This window comes from Lytechinus variegatus, chromosome 11, assembly GCF_018143015.1.
Source record: "Lytechinus variegatus isolate NC3 chromosome 11, Lvar_3.0, whole genome shotgun sequence".
Classification (NCBI taxonomy): Eukaryota; Metazoa; Echinodermata; class Echinoidea; order Temnopleuroida; family Toxopneustidae; genus Lytechinus; species Lytechinus variegatus.
In genome coordinates, this window is record NC_054750.1 from 10,000,654 (window position 1) to 10,016,263 (window position 15,610).

The window sequence follows — 15,610 nt, forward strand, 5'->3', positions numbered from 1 at the left end:
GTTTTTTCCTTTTTTGAAGTTTGGAGGTGTTACTTTTATCAGAATCAGCATATGGTTATTGTTGATCGCTTCAAAATCTTGCAGATCAAACTACTCTCCCAGAATTTGACCAATCTCATATTTGGCACATTACTACATACATTGGTCTTGAGGGTCAAGATGAGCAAGACACATTTTAAATTGTATTGAGTTGGTTATTGTGCTGCAATAGTAAGGATTTTAAAGCATAAAATCGGGGAGAAATCTTGCCAAGTGAACACTGCTTTCTTGATGCTTGCCCAATGCTCATGACACAGAACATACACAAATTGGTCTTGCATTGAAGAAGTTGATATTTTGCCTAAAACGACACATTTTTATAAATGTGTCGGGTACTGTGTTGCCATGGTTCTGACATTCTAGTATATATGTCCCTCAGGCCTCACACATAGCTGACATAATGAGATTGGGTGTTAATCACCTTCAGTGATGTTTTAGTTTAATCAGGGCTCCGTAACACAAAGGTTGGCGATGAATTACAAATATGGAAGAACCGCACTGATTGGTTGCTGGCCAGTATTTCAAACCTAATGCGCGTGTAACATTTATATTGATTGGTCAGTTCATTTAGCGATTGATCGCTAATCTTTGTGTTAAGGAGCCCTGGTTATCTAAGAATATTTGGTTCTAAGAATGGAGCAACAACTGAGAATTCACTCAATTTCATTCGACAATAAATGCCTTTGAATTTTTGACTTCACATGATCCATTGTGACATTTGATTTGATTATTACATTGAATATAATCTTTACTATAATTTTTTATTTTCTTGCAGGTACATGTGACCAGATGCACCCATGTTCACAGATATGTATAGAGACCAGCCCACATAGGTTGAGGTGTGATTGTACCCCTGGTAATGTTCTTTCAGGAAACGGCTTCCTTTGTTTAGGTAAGTAGAAGAAAGCAATCAATGAATTCAATTATATCTCTGTCAAACAGTAAATGTTAGTTTTTACATATTCTAATTCAAGATGATTTACAAGAAGGGCCTCTTGCCTGACATTTAAATGAATTTAGGACAAGGCCACTCTTGTAAAGGTCACCTTTCTATATCACAGCATTAATTAATGTGAAACATTTAAAAGGGCACCCAAAATATCCAACTTCAATGAGAGGGGTATCAAAGACAATTAAAGGGGAAGTTCACCCTGACAAAATGTTTATTGTAAAAATAGCAGAAAAAATATTGCCGAAGGTTTGAGAGAAATTCATCAAATGATCAAAAAGTTATTAGAATTTCAATTATTTGATTTGTGACATCATATGCGAGCAGCATTCCTACAAAGCGAATGGTAAAAAATCAATGAAATGTCATTTTCTCAGAAAATTGAAAATGGTCTTCACTGTACCTTTTGTTTATCAATAGGCAAATCATTTCACACCGGATCATGAATAGAAAACAAAATTAAGTCACCAGGAACCATACAAAATTTGAAATTCATACATTTTATATTACATAACACATGGGGCAGCTGCTTGTTTATGACGTCACAAATCCAAAACTTTGAACTGTAATAAGTTTCTTACTCTTAAACGGATTTTCCTCAAACCTTCACCAATATTTTTTTACTATTTTTTCTGCTTTTTTTACAACAAAGTTTTCTTCAGGGTGAACTTCCCCTTTAATAGGGCAACAAAAGCCAATGGCTAACTCAGTGGCATTTGGTGTATTGAAGCCCTGGCAAAAATATTTTGTGGATGATAGACTGTTGGAATCAAGTTAAGATAAATTTGAAATTGAAATTTGAAATAGATTTCAAAAGGATTCAATTAATGACAGTATATCTTGGCGATGTTTGATCATGCTTAGCTATTGGTCATAGAGCAAATTTTCATGGAAAACAAACAAGGAGTGTTATTGTAACACCAAAGGTTTTGGACTAACTGTTAGTTCAAAACCTTAACACCATTAATTTATGGTGTCAACTTCTTAGTGCGTTTTCTATGTGTAAACACGGATGGTGTCATTTTAACATCAGTGTTTTTTACAGTGTTGGATTGTTTTCCTGGTCACGTACTGTCAGGAAATGGTTTGCTTTGTCTAGGTGAGTAGAGGAACTCAAATACAGGTGCAGTATTTAAGAATTTTTTTTAAGTGTTTGTCCAGACAGGTTATGGTTTTGAATAAGTGGACTTTCAACCATTTCAAAGAATGTAGGCGTAAATTCGCACAAGTAGGATGGTTAAAGCTTGGGTCAGACCTCAACTATGGCTCTATAGGTTTAACCAGTGCTGATAGGGGGCAGTCATTTTACCTCTATGCTTTTTAATCAATTTCCGTCAGTATTAAAACCCTAAACGCACCATGCGCATATCGCATTTCAACCTGGAAAACCTTCCTTTTACCTCTTTTTTCTGGTTATACTTGTCTATACCAAAAGAGAGCCCCCCCATCCCTCTGGGACATTTATTCCTTAATCTCCAGAGATTTTATGCCCAATTGAGTCTGCAAAGAAGGAATTATTGTTTCATATTAACTCTGATCTCAATTATATCATCTGGATCTTTCTTCCATTATCTTCAGAGCTTTAGTATTGTGAATAAGCCCAAATTTATTGCTGATCATTATCAGATTAGTTCAAGGGTGATATGATATATTGCCCCCTATCTTGACATGACCATGATATATATTTTTGCTCATTTCTCACCTCTTCATCAATCCACTGACCATGGACAGGTATAGAACTGGAAGGTAAGTCACAGCTAGTCTACACCTGCAGACCCCCTTGTTCTTCGGAACAAGCTACATGTTTGTCACTCTGTATTTTGTAGACTACTAGGCTTCAATGGATACTGTGTACTGTAGCTTATCCAAACCTTAAAGGTATTGTTTAACTTTGTGAGCAGCCAATTTAAAAAATTCTCAAACCAAGATGAAACATGTGTACAAGTGCATGTATTAGAACCAATAAGCCCTGAAAACAACCATTATTGAGAATGAAAAGCTAAAACTACAAGGCAAACCCAGATTTTGTAAATAGGTGTCTTATAGACGCCTAAATAGTACACAAAAGTGTATAGGATGAAATTAAAATGGTGTTTCCGGTCACTTTATATTTCAATTTTTGAAGCACTAAATAGTTATTTTCGAACCCAATTTTTACTGGGCTTCATTTTTGTAACATATCACAGACACAGGTGACAAGTGTGACCTAGCTCAGATTGTTTTAAAGTCAAACCAATGTTAACCAATCACTTTAAGTGCCACAGCAAGATTGAACTTGTGCTATACTTGTGGCAAGACCCACTTGTAGTTTAAAGTGCTATCTTGGGGTCTGTGCCTGCTGACTAAATCAAGGCTGTAGTATCCATGGTTTTTATTTTATATAGTATGATATCAAATTGATACAATTAATGGTTGCCCTGAATGTCATTTATAAAGAAAAAAATCAGCAAAAAAGTAGAAACAAAAAAATATTGATAGGATGTGAATATTTCATGCAAATTACTAAAAGGACAAGTCCACCCCAACAAAACGTTAATTTGTAAAAAGGAGAAAAATCCAACAAGCAAAACACTGAAAATTTCATCAAAATCGGATGTAAAATTAAAATATTTATGACATTTTATAGTTTCGCTTAATTTCACAAAACAGTTATGTACACATCCTGGTTGGTATGCAAATTGGCAGACTGATGACGTCACCCACTCACTATTTCTTTTGTATTTTATTATATGAAATATTATAATTTTTTCCTCCTTGTCAAGTGAAACAAAGGTTTATTTCTCCCTGATTATGTGGAATTACCATTATTTCAACAGTTTATGGTAAAGTTAAGTTGGTCCTTATTGTCAAATTTGTAAAAATTGAAATTTTGTATTAATTGAACAATAAAAAACAAAAGAAATAGTGAGTGATGGACATCATCGACTCTCTCATTTGCATATTGCTGAGTTGTGCATTTAACTGTTTTGTGAAAAATAAGCGAAACTTTAAAATGTCACAACTTTCTTATTTTACATCCGATTTCGATGAAATTTGCTGCGTTTGTTTGATATTTCTCTATCGATTCAAATAAAAAAAATTCTGGGTGGACTTGACCTTTAATTAAGATGGAATATCTGATGATTTTCAAAATTTTCTGAACACTGTGAATAGCACGTTGCTGTTTCATGGTGCAGTTCACACTTCAAGCAATTGCAGGATTCACCTTGTACATATCTGAACAAACCTTAATCTTTGTCAATAACAGTCAGAAATATGAGTTGGGTATAACTGCCGAGAACTATAGTGTGAGGCGCTCATAGATATGATATCATCCGCTTCTATTTTCGTGTGAGGATCAATATTTCATTTGTATGTAGATGTTTGTCTCCTGTCTTGAAAACAAATTTATTCTTCTGATTCCAAATTGATATCCATTTTGCTCTTATTTCTATCTTTCATACCATCCGCATGATTTTGATCTTTATCTCCAGTGAGATTGAGGGCCTTATTGTACCCCTTAGCACAGAGGGACTCATATGACCTATGGTCCAACAAAGTGTCTTGACCACAAATATTTGAGGATAAATTATGAGATCTGATTCTGTTCATATGATTATTGTTGTGGTGGGATTTGATAGGAGTTAAAGGGGGTTTATTTGATACAAAGCAGACAGCCATTCTTGTCTGTCATGTCCAGCTATGGCAAGATATGATTTTTGGGAGAGAGCTGGGAGGTTATAGAGAACTAATGTGTGCAATGATAGACAAGTAACACACATTGTATTCAACAATGATCTTCAATAAATATACATTGTTCACTCTGAAATACAGAGGTTTTAATAAATCAAAATTGGATATAATTAGCAATCAGTCAAAAGCCTGATTTACGTTATCACCTAAAGTTTAAATTCACTTCCTGAGGAACTTTAGCCCAGCAAGCCTTACAGAGGGTGTAAATAGATGGAAAATGATTGAAGAATATCCTATCATTGACCTTTTCCTTTAAATATTAAAAATGATAGTTAATATGATGAAGAGTTGTGTATTGTATTTGTGACTGTTTTTCATTGTTTCATTGAAGTTATATATTCTATTTGATATTTTTATATGCATGCTGATCTCTAACATTATTGTGTATGATCTTTGATAAGAAAATAGTATTTCATAAAGTATAGCAAATAAAGTAGAACAATCTGATCAAATTGAGGACTTGGGTTGATGACCTAATACACAATCCTCCTTTGGTCAAGAAAGTGACCACTGATTATAGAAAAATGACCTATTTGGTATTCAACTTGGTCTTGTTGGCCTTGTGTGTTTGTTATCAGACCACAGTATATATCCTTCTTTTCTTTGGTTGACCCATTAAATATCGTCTAACTTTTAAAGTTTTCTTCATCAGATGTCTAACCATTGACCGCCCAACAATGAAGAATATTTGCAGAAAGCATTATTTTTTTTTATCTTTATATTCCATTTTTCATTTTTTGTATATGACTGTGTAAGTGAGAAATTTTTACTACTTTGCTCTTTGAGTAGCCTACATTCAATATGAGGATAAACCTCCCTGAAAATTATCAGGAGAGTAAAAGATAGAAAGTAGTCATTACTAAATTGAAAGTGTTGTATACATTGTGTTCAATATGTAGCCTGTAGCTAAGTCATGTGATTTGTATAGCATCATGTGATACTAGGGGGTGTTTCACAAAGATTTAAATATGACTTAGAGTTGCTTAGAATCGCACTTAAATGCCGATGCATACATGATAAGCAACACGCAATCTTATTGATCAATACGCAGTAGTGGGCATCCTCTTGGCATGTTCTGACCAATGTGGTCATGTCTTTTATACCGCACGCAGCATTTAAGTGTGTTTCTAAGTCATACTTAAACCTTTGTGAAACACCCCCCAGAACATTTGTTCCCCTTTTTGTTGTGTTGTAGACATACTAATAGTGCTACATATACTTCTTGTCTGTGATTGTTTGAAATTGCGTTGAATTAAGTGAAATACGTGTATACTTACATGCATGTTAATAAAATATGATATTGAATTTGCCCTATTAGCCACCATTTTCTGGATCCTGTGACACAACGCCTTAGGTCTGATCATATAATTGATTTTCTCAGGTGATTTTACATTGTGCTCAATGGAAGCAGTTGTAAAAAAAGAAGTTCTGCGATTGATTACTAAGCTTCGTGCAACGTAGCCCAGGGGCCCGTTTCATGAAGACTTACAACTGTTGTAACTTTGCCATTATGGCAATCAGAACGAAGGTTTCCATGGTAATTGTCAAAAGGCAGAGTTACGACAGCTGTAACTCTTTATGAAACGGTCTCCAGAAGTTTCATTCAGAAGGTGTAATGAATGGTAATATTTGTTCATTGATTTAAAGGGTTTAAGGTTAATGGTTTCATATCTAACAATGATGTCCTTGATTTGATTCTAAAGGTGCAGTGATCAACAAACACTTTTTCATTGACTCTATACCACGATTCTGACTCTTTCTCAGAGTCATTTTGACCACGATCCTACAACAAAATAGGTAGGATCCACGTTTTGACACAAAGGGGGGGGGTAGGCTGCAACAATAATTCTATTAAAGTTACCCAGATGTACATGAATAATCACTTGCTCTACCTATAATCATATTTCTTTTTTGAAAACTGTTCATTTTGTTGAGGAATGTCAAAATTTGCAGTCATATTTAGCATTCATATGATTATGAGTTCTGAAAGACGAGTGGTCCATTATATCATTCCATGGTATTATATTTAAGTGATGCCCAAAGGGGCTTTGTACTAAATATGTCATTTGTTGAAATACTGACATAGCCAGAACAATAATCCCTAAATATGAGGGTTTTAGACAGCAATTACAGAATTCCTTTTAAAATCAATGTATTAAAGAAGATAAAATAACTAGATTGATGGATATTAAAAGTTGACTTGCCTACATCTAGCTACTGGCTAGTCTAGAATAAACTAAAAAGATAAATGAAATTTAATTAATCCTTTTGGGAATATATGTGTTCTCCCTTAATAGGGCCGTCTGCACCATCCCGAGTTTTCAAATTAGCGCGCTATTTCTGATCTGGCAAATCATCCCGATCTGAACAATCTCAAGATTATTTGCAATGGAGACGCAATTATCGTGCTCATTCGTAGGATTAATCTCGAGATTCAATCCTAAGTCAACTTGGGATTATTTGCAAAATAGCGCGCTATTTTACGAATTATCGCGCTAATTCGTAGGTGCAGACGCACTCAGGATTATTTATTCACGGCGTCAGACCATAATGCATCGATGCCTCGCTCGAGCAGGAATCGCTCTTGCGATAGTGGAGACGGGGTTTCTTGAATCTCAAGATTAATCGCAAAGAGGGTCGATCGGGCTAAAATCTCAAGATTGAGCAAACTCGGGATGGTGCAGCACCGCCTAATGAATCTGGCCTAGCTATAAACAATGAAAGGAAAGATGGTATTTCAATCATCGCAAGAGATTGCATTCTTGTTCATGACTGCTATATCAGCATTGATATACCCAATCACTAGGTGGTTTCAAACCGCCTCGATCATGAGAATCCCTGTTAAATAGCGAGAACTTTAAAAAAATACCCATTAATTATTCCTGCATTCACACTGCCCCGAAACATATCCTTCAGGATAAGTTCCTGAAGTTACGAGCATGCGCAGTATGGTCTGATAAGGAGGCAATGCGCGAGATTCAAAATCACTAGCCCAACTACACGCTGGGCTAAGCTCTCACTTTGCCAAAATACCTGTGACCTTGGAAAAAATCCCCGCGAAAGTTCTCGTAATTTCGCCAAGTACCTACTATTTAGCGGGTATTTTCTTTCGGGGAAATTACGCTTAGTTTGCTTTCACATTACCAAAATACCTGGTATTTTCTGAGTGGGGTAAATTTCCTGGTCAGAGAATACTGGGAACTGACGAACTTCGAGGCGGTCTGAAACCACCTACTGTGCCTCATTGTATGCTCATAATCCCTTAATTACCGCTGGTTGATCTTCGTCACACCTTCTTTAATAAGAATCGACAATCTCATCCTCGATGTCTCCAGTTAGTTGCAGATCCAATCCCCTTATTTTTCCACATATAACCTTACTTTGAACAAAAAAATCTTCAAAAAATATACACTCTAAAAACTGAAATGGTAAATCAGCAATAGAAAGGGTGGAGGAGTGACTACCATTTCTAAATCATGTAAATGTGCATTTACTACTTTAAATGGTTCGACTGAACACTTAAATTGTTGGTGTATGAAAGGTTGAATATAACATTTGGAAACGGTTGTCACTCCAACTTTTCTATTGCTGATTTAACATTGAAATTTTTAGTGTGTAGTTCAAAAGGGTAGAAGCATAGAAATGTGTCAATTGAAGTTAGATATAGTGGAATATTGAAGAGATGTTTCTGAAATGTAGTCATTAGTATATAGCTCTCACTGTACTCACAGGAGCTACATTGTCTGGGTCAGTTTCAAAGGTAGATACCAATCCATCAAAAATCGATGCGATTGTCTTCCGGTCGGAACTTGATTTGTTATTTAACACAAGAGACAATACTTTGCACAGCAAGCAATATACCTTCAGTAGACCGAGAAAGTATTCTCCGCCCTTCTTGAATGAAGAAAATCTCGAGGCACATTGATTTTTGATTGAGTAATTCTGCCATCGGCTATGGTTGGGGTTAATATCTTAAAAAACTGAAAGGAAAGAAAAGGAAGGAGAGGAAAGGAGTTAGGGCTTTGTGACACATCAAGATCTATCATACGCAAACTGGAGGCCATTCGTGTCTCTATTCAGCCCCTTTGTACCCCTCTCATTCTCTCTTTAGCTTCAGTCACAATCTGTTTCTTGTGCATGTTCTCTCTCTTCTCTTCATCTCTTTTCCTCTCTCTTTCCCTCCCCCCTCTTATGAGGTACTATCACACCTGCTTGATTAAGAAAATACCCATACGACTTGCAAGATTTATTTGTAGAATGCCCCCGTAATACGTGATAATGTAGCTCATGCATTCACATTATGCCAGAATTTCATGTTTCCATACTGCAATTCTGCAAATACCTCTCACTCAATATTCATGTTTCTTCAAGAATCTGTAATACATACTTTGTAATACAAGAATCTGTAATACATAATTTTTTTCATTGTTTTCTGGCCAATAACAACAGTAAATTGTCAGTTTGTCCATTGCCAACTCAGGCACGCATCACATGGTCTACCTTCATTTAGTCTAATGCCATTCAGTCCATCAACATTTCGTCTAACAATTATTTGGTCCAATAACCGTTTGGTCAAATCATCGCTTCATCTAATCACCAGTTCCTCTCTGACCATTTTGTTTCATAACCAGTTGGTGTAATACCCTTTTTCTTTTCATGCATATTGCCCGATTAACACTTAGTCCATTAGACCAAATGGTATATGGACTAAATGGCTATTGGACTAACTGGTTATTAGAAGAAATGGTGAGTGGATGAAATGGCAATTAGACCATATGAATAGTGGATGAACTGATGGTAGACCAAATGATAGTAGACGAGTTGGCAATTGGACGAATTGGCATTAGACCAATTGGAAAGAAACCATAAAAACTACCAAGACATAGAAATATCTCTATGCAAACTTGTAGAAATCTTTTCAAAAGTTATGTAACCTCTAATTTTTCTATTTTTGTTAGGGATATGAGGTTATATGGTTCGGGTACTAATAATTATTTTTTTCACATTCCACTGGCAAGGTACTTTATAGGGGTAGATTCCTCAATTAGAAATATAGATATTTTTGTGTTCATATGGGTATGGAAACACCTCACTACTATTTCATAAGGAAAGGAATATAAAAACCTTTTGTTGTGTTCATGAGGTATTCAAAGCTGAGAGGTTATGACAAGTTGCGTGGGTGGACCAGAAATTGAATATTTGACAACCAATTCTCCATTTCAATTGTTATTGAGTGTAATGCTGGCAAGATTGTGATCATCGCAGAGAGATGTGACAGAAAGCTTTGGTGAAGGAGGATAGGTGGAGGAAGGTGAAGGGAGGGAAGATGGGAGAGATTGGAAGAGAGAGTGGAGGATAAAGAGATGAAGCAATGTGGGATGAGGGAAGGGAAGAAAGATGATTAGAGGATTGGAAGTAGATAGTGAAAATGGTGTGAGGATGAAGTAATGGTGAGGAAGAGGAAGGTAGGGAAGATGGGATGTATTGGAAGAGATGGAGGATAAAGAGATGAAGCAAAGTGGGATGAGGGAAGGGAGGAAGGATTGAGAGATAGGAGAGAGGAGGGGAGGGAAGGAAGAAAGATGATGAGAGGAGTGGAAGCAAATAATGAAAATGGTGTGAGGATGAAGTAATGGTGAGGAAGATAGGGAAGGTGGGGTATATTGGAAAGAGGTGGAGGATAAAGAGATGAAGCAGGTGGAATGAGGGAAGGGAAGAAGAGTGAGAGACAGGTTAGAGGAGGGGAAGGAATGATGAAGAGGTAAGGGGAGAGAGGTGGTGAGTAGGGATGTGAGTGGAGGATAAGAATAGAGAGAGATAATGAAGATGGTGGAGAAGGGGACAGAGGAGAGAAGTGGGGGTGGTATTTAAGAGAGATATGTAGAGAATGAAAGGAGATGACAATGGGGAGGAGGGAGAACAAGGAGAGGAGGTGAGGGATGAAGAGTTGAGGAAAGAGGGAGAAATATGTAGAGGTAGAAAGGCTTTAGATGAAGGAGAGAGAAATGAGGAGAGAGGAGTTGGGAACATAGTGCAAGATGGATTGATGGATGGATGGATTGATGAATGGATGGATGGGTGGGTGGATGGATGAATGGATGAATGAATGGATGAATGGATGAATGGATGGATGGATGAATGGAAGAATGGATGGGTGGATGGATGGATGAATGAATGGAAGAATGGATGGATGGATGGATTGATGGATGGATGGATGGATGAATGAATGAATGAATAGATGAATGGATGGATAGATAGATGAGAGTGAGGAAGGGAAAGAAGAGTGGATGAAGGACTAGAAGAGCTGAAGAAAATTTGATATAGAATTAAAAGAATATTATGAGAATATTGCAGGAAGCCTTTTTCCCATCCTTCATGTTGGATGTTGACTTTTGTGGGTCGCACAGATCCATTCCAGTGAGTCACACGCCTTTGTATAAATAGAAGTATGAATGAAAGCTAAAAGAGAAACTTTCATGTATCAAAAGTGAATCATGAAAAATAATATAATGAAGAAATTGATAGGGGAAAATGAAGGAGATAATGACTGTAAGAATATTTAGTGGTGGATAGTTGAAGAAGAATGCAGATAGCTGTAAAAATGAACCTGATATATTCCTGACCATATAATGTTAGTAATTTTTAGTATGAATACATTAAATTTTGCTGTCATGAAAGGAAAGTTATATAGATCTTGGGCTCAATTTACATGTAGAGAGGGTTGCACTTTAACCAAACTAAAGAAAATTTATTCAATTTTCAACCAGTTCTTTTGTTTCTGTTTTGTTTTTGTTAGCTTTATTTTGTATTTGCACACAAACCATAGAATTCTGTCACGGACTCCTAATACATGAAGCCCCAAATGAGTCTCATGTTCTAGAATAGCTTCATTGATGATAGGGATGACATTGATGGGGTGTGTTTTTATGATGTTGATGGAATTTATGAAATTCATTATGACTGATGATGATGCTGATGAAGGTAATGACAATGGCAATGGTACTTGTAATGCTGGCCATTCTACTGATATTTATAATGATGGTGATGATATGGTGATGATGATGATAATGATGATGATGGTGGTGATTATAATGTTAGGTGATGTGATGATGATGATGATGGTGGTGGTGGTGATTATAATGTTAAGGTGATGTGATGATGATGGTGATGGTGGTGATGGTGATGATGATGAGGATGATGATGATAGTGACGGTGATTATGGTGATGATGATGGTGATAATTAAAACATTTGGTGACAATTCTAATATGTTCATGAAGATGATGGCAATGATAGCAATGACAATGAACACAGTGATAATGATAATGCTGTTGTAACAGCTTCATAAGATGATAAACAAGGTACTCTGACATGCATGCAGAGGAGTAATGTAAATCAAAATATTAATACCCCTTATCCTCCTTCCTCCCACAATATATCCTTTCATACCCTTTCAATGATACATCCCATTGTCAACATACTTGATGGATGCGTCAGCTGTCTCGCACGATATGTTCTAAGAAATGTTACCCATTATAATTCATGGTTGATAATATCAAGACTGAAGGAATGAGATCTCCAGTAATGTTGTATATTATGATATCCACTCAGAGCCAGAGGAACTTTAGATAGATTTGGTGAAAAAAAGAAAAATCTGAGGTTTATGGGTCACCATTATTAGAGCAGTTGAAATTTGAATGCTTTGAAAGATTTTTTTGCTTTCATAATTTACAAGAATTTTGTCAGTGACTTGAAATTTAGATTGAATTGCATAATTGTGTCGTGAGACTTGCAGGCTTCTTGGCTATAATGCTTGATAATATCCCATCATGGTTTTTGTAGATGTTGCTATATATGTCTTAAGAATATCTAATCTCTCTCAATCACCATCCAAAACTTTCCCTGAGAATTTCTTGGTCTTCTTATGTTCCATAATCAAACCTTTCCTCCCAACCTTCGGTCTTTTTTGCTTCCCTCATCCTTTATTCTTCCAATCACTTCAGTCATCATGAAAGATGTAATATGCTGCTTAATCGAGGGGAAAATATGATGACATGAAAATGTCCTTGGATATGGTACGAAAACGGTGAGACGCAAGAGGAGACAGAACACTTCTCAGTCGGTCGGTTGAAGGTACGGGAAGAGAGATTCCTCTTACGGTTATTGATCGAATGAAATGCACCGAGGTGGAAATACTAGAAAATGCTTGAAACTGGAGAGTCGGAAGATGTTTGAATGCATTTGATTCAATTTGGAAATGTTGGACTATCATTTAGAGCACTTATCATCATGCATTAAATATCCATTTGCGAAACCCAAGAGAGGCATGTGTATGTGAACATGACTTTATTGATTGAGTTTTGCTCCTATAATGTATCTACAGAAAGAGTAAAAAAAAACTACAATTACATTCTTTGCTAAAGCGAAGCTTAACAAAGGTTCTTTTTTAATCATACTTAAAATAGCATTAACTTTGTTTACTACATTTTCTTGATTCTTAGTATAGACTAAAAATACTTTACAATCATATATTACAGTAGAACAAATGAATGTGCATAAGTAGACCTGTTATAAATTGAATATTCATCTAAAATGAAGATTTTTTTTACAAGATTAGAAAAGCATAGAGTATGTTATTGACCTACTTTTTCTCCCAAATAATTACCTATTTGCAACCACAAAATAATTTTCTTGTGTTTATTGTTATTTGCATTTGTTATTATGAAGATTTTCTATTTTTTTTTTTAGATTAATACTTCACTTAATTACCAGCTTCCATACTTGTTTCTACATGATTCAATTAAAGTGAGACCTATATCTATTAGCTGGCATTTCAATGTAAACATTGAGTATTTGAAAACAAACTATCATATATATTAATGAATATTGGTTGTCTAAGAAAGCACATAATTGCAATGTAGAGATTTGTTTCTTCATGTGCTAATGTAACTTTAAATCCAAGAAATAGTAACATAGCTCAACGTTTGAAACTTATATTTTCAAAATATCACATGGAGATGGAAAATATCAAAGCAGTTATACGTTCGCCAGATTCCGCTGATACAATCAGAATTGGATGTAATCCAATGAACCCCTATTACTCCTGTGTAACTACGGAGCCTTGATTATTCAACATCCACCAACAACTTTCTTTGGGGACGTTTGTGATGTTGCCCCTTACCATCATTAGCAGACTAATTTCCGAGCCCCCAAGGTCGTTAAGATGGGGGACGGCTTTTGTGATATGATTAATTTGATTTTGATATTGTTAGGCCTCCACGCGTCTGTCGCATCGCACTGCTGTTGTATGTAGATTCCTACTCAAGCGACGAAAGGATTAATCTTGTTCCGAGCAGATCTGCAGAAAATTTGAAGGATTACTAGCACTGGTAGAGGAGGAAGGAAATATCCAGTTTCTCTGCTGAGAATATAATTAACTTATTGGTATTAGAAGTATGATATCAGAAATTTTGTTCTTATCATTAGTAGGTTCAAATAATTAGTAATGATCTAATATTTTGTTTGGGTGTTTATGGGGAGCTAAGGAGTCTTGTAATTATGCTATAAATTGTAAGACATCTATTAAAAATGAAAGCAAGAACCTCAAGCCTTCAAAGCTACCACCTGCTAACTTCACAAAAAAAATTCAGAGCTGCTCCAATTAACAAAACTACTACAATGTAAGTTTCTTCATTTGCTAATGTAACTTTAAATCCCCAAAATAACAACATTGCTCAATCTCCTAGCAATCTGGCGAGAAGTAAAAACTTCACAAATAAATTTTCCAGAGCAGCTCCAATTAGCAAAACTCTTTGGTGCGATACTACAATGAAAACATTATTATGAGATCGTTATATTTTTAAGAATTGATCAATGTGACAGATATGTTCTGTGTTCTCTGAAAATTACTCCATTGCATTTTTAAGCACTTAGTACAGAAATATCTGTCTCCCATCATTTGATTCTTCATTATATATTTTTTTTCATATTATTATTACAATTGATTTCTAAGAAGTAGTGTTTTTTTTTGGTGATCCTGATCCAAGGTAGGTATCAATCATAATCAGGTCTGATCATTTATGCATGCTTGATCCAGGTGAACAACTTTTCGTTGTAGTTATCTCTACCTCCAAGGCTTGGTATTAGATGCACTTTTTTCCTACATGATAATTATTGGTTTGGAGTTAAAGGTAAATGCCAGTTTTGGTAACGATATCAAAATGAGTTCATACAGAATCCAATGAAATGACCCAAAGTGTCTGTTTGTATAAATAAAGAATATGTGCCAAATGATTCTAGAAAAAAATTGTGTAATTGCTGAGAAATTAGCAAATAAGTACAGGATTCGGATCAAGCGTCAGGCACGACATTCAAAGCAATAATATTACACTGTCCCAGGTGCGCTTATCTGTGTTGGTGATCTTCAGTGTGAATATTTTTCAGCGTAGATTTCAAGAATTCACAAATTAAGCCTGGTTTTACAGACTTTCTCATGAAATCAGTGTTTACTGCAACTACTGGCATTTCTCTTTAATCTCTTAAATCAGAGGGGGTTCAATAGTCAGAGGTGCATCGGGAAGGGTGTAGAAAGACAGGTATAATTACAGTATGCACTGACAAAGGACTAATTGGGCGAGCGAGAGAGAAGATGCACCCCCGTAAATTGGATGACGTGAAATGTCATTAGACGCACAATAACATGACGTGACATGATGCAGCTGAGATAAGATGGAGAGAAAGATGGGGGGGGGGAGAGAGACATACAGAAGAGTTAAGGAAAAATCTTTTGAAAGAGAAAAGAGGAGAATGTGAATATATGAATGAGAAAGAGAGACAGAGAAAGAAGAAGTAAATGAGGGGGAGAAGAAAATTGGTAGAAGAAGAGGGATGAG

At 35.8% G+C, this 15,610-nt stretch overlaps 1 protein-coding gene across 2 annotated transcripts in view; it reads left to right on the top strand.

Annotated features, from left to right (window-relative positions):
* Positions 1-814: 814 nt before the first annotated feature.
* LOC121423646 (pikachurin-like) overlaps positions 815-15,610 on the top strand; it is an 81,902-nt gene continuing 67,106 nt past the window's right edge. Inside the window, exons 1-2 of one of the 2 annotated variants that reach the window (XM_041619060.1) lie at positions 815-931; positions 2,720-2,734. In XM_041619060.1, the coding sequence (XP_041474994.1) occupies positions 829-931; positions 2,720-2,734 (118 nt within the window). In that variant the 5' untranslated portion in view covers positions 815-828. The remainder of the gene's footprint in view (positions 932-2,719; positions 2,735-15,610) is intronic. The other variant, XM_041619061.1, reaches the window with a different exon arrangement.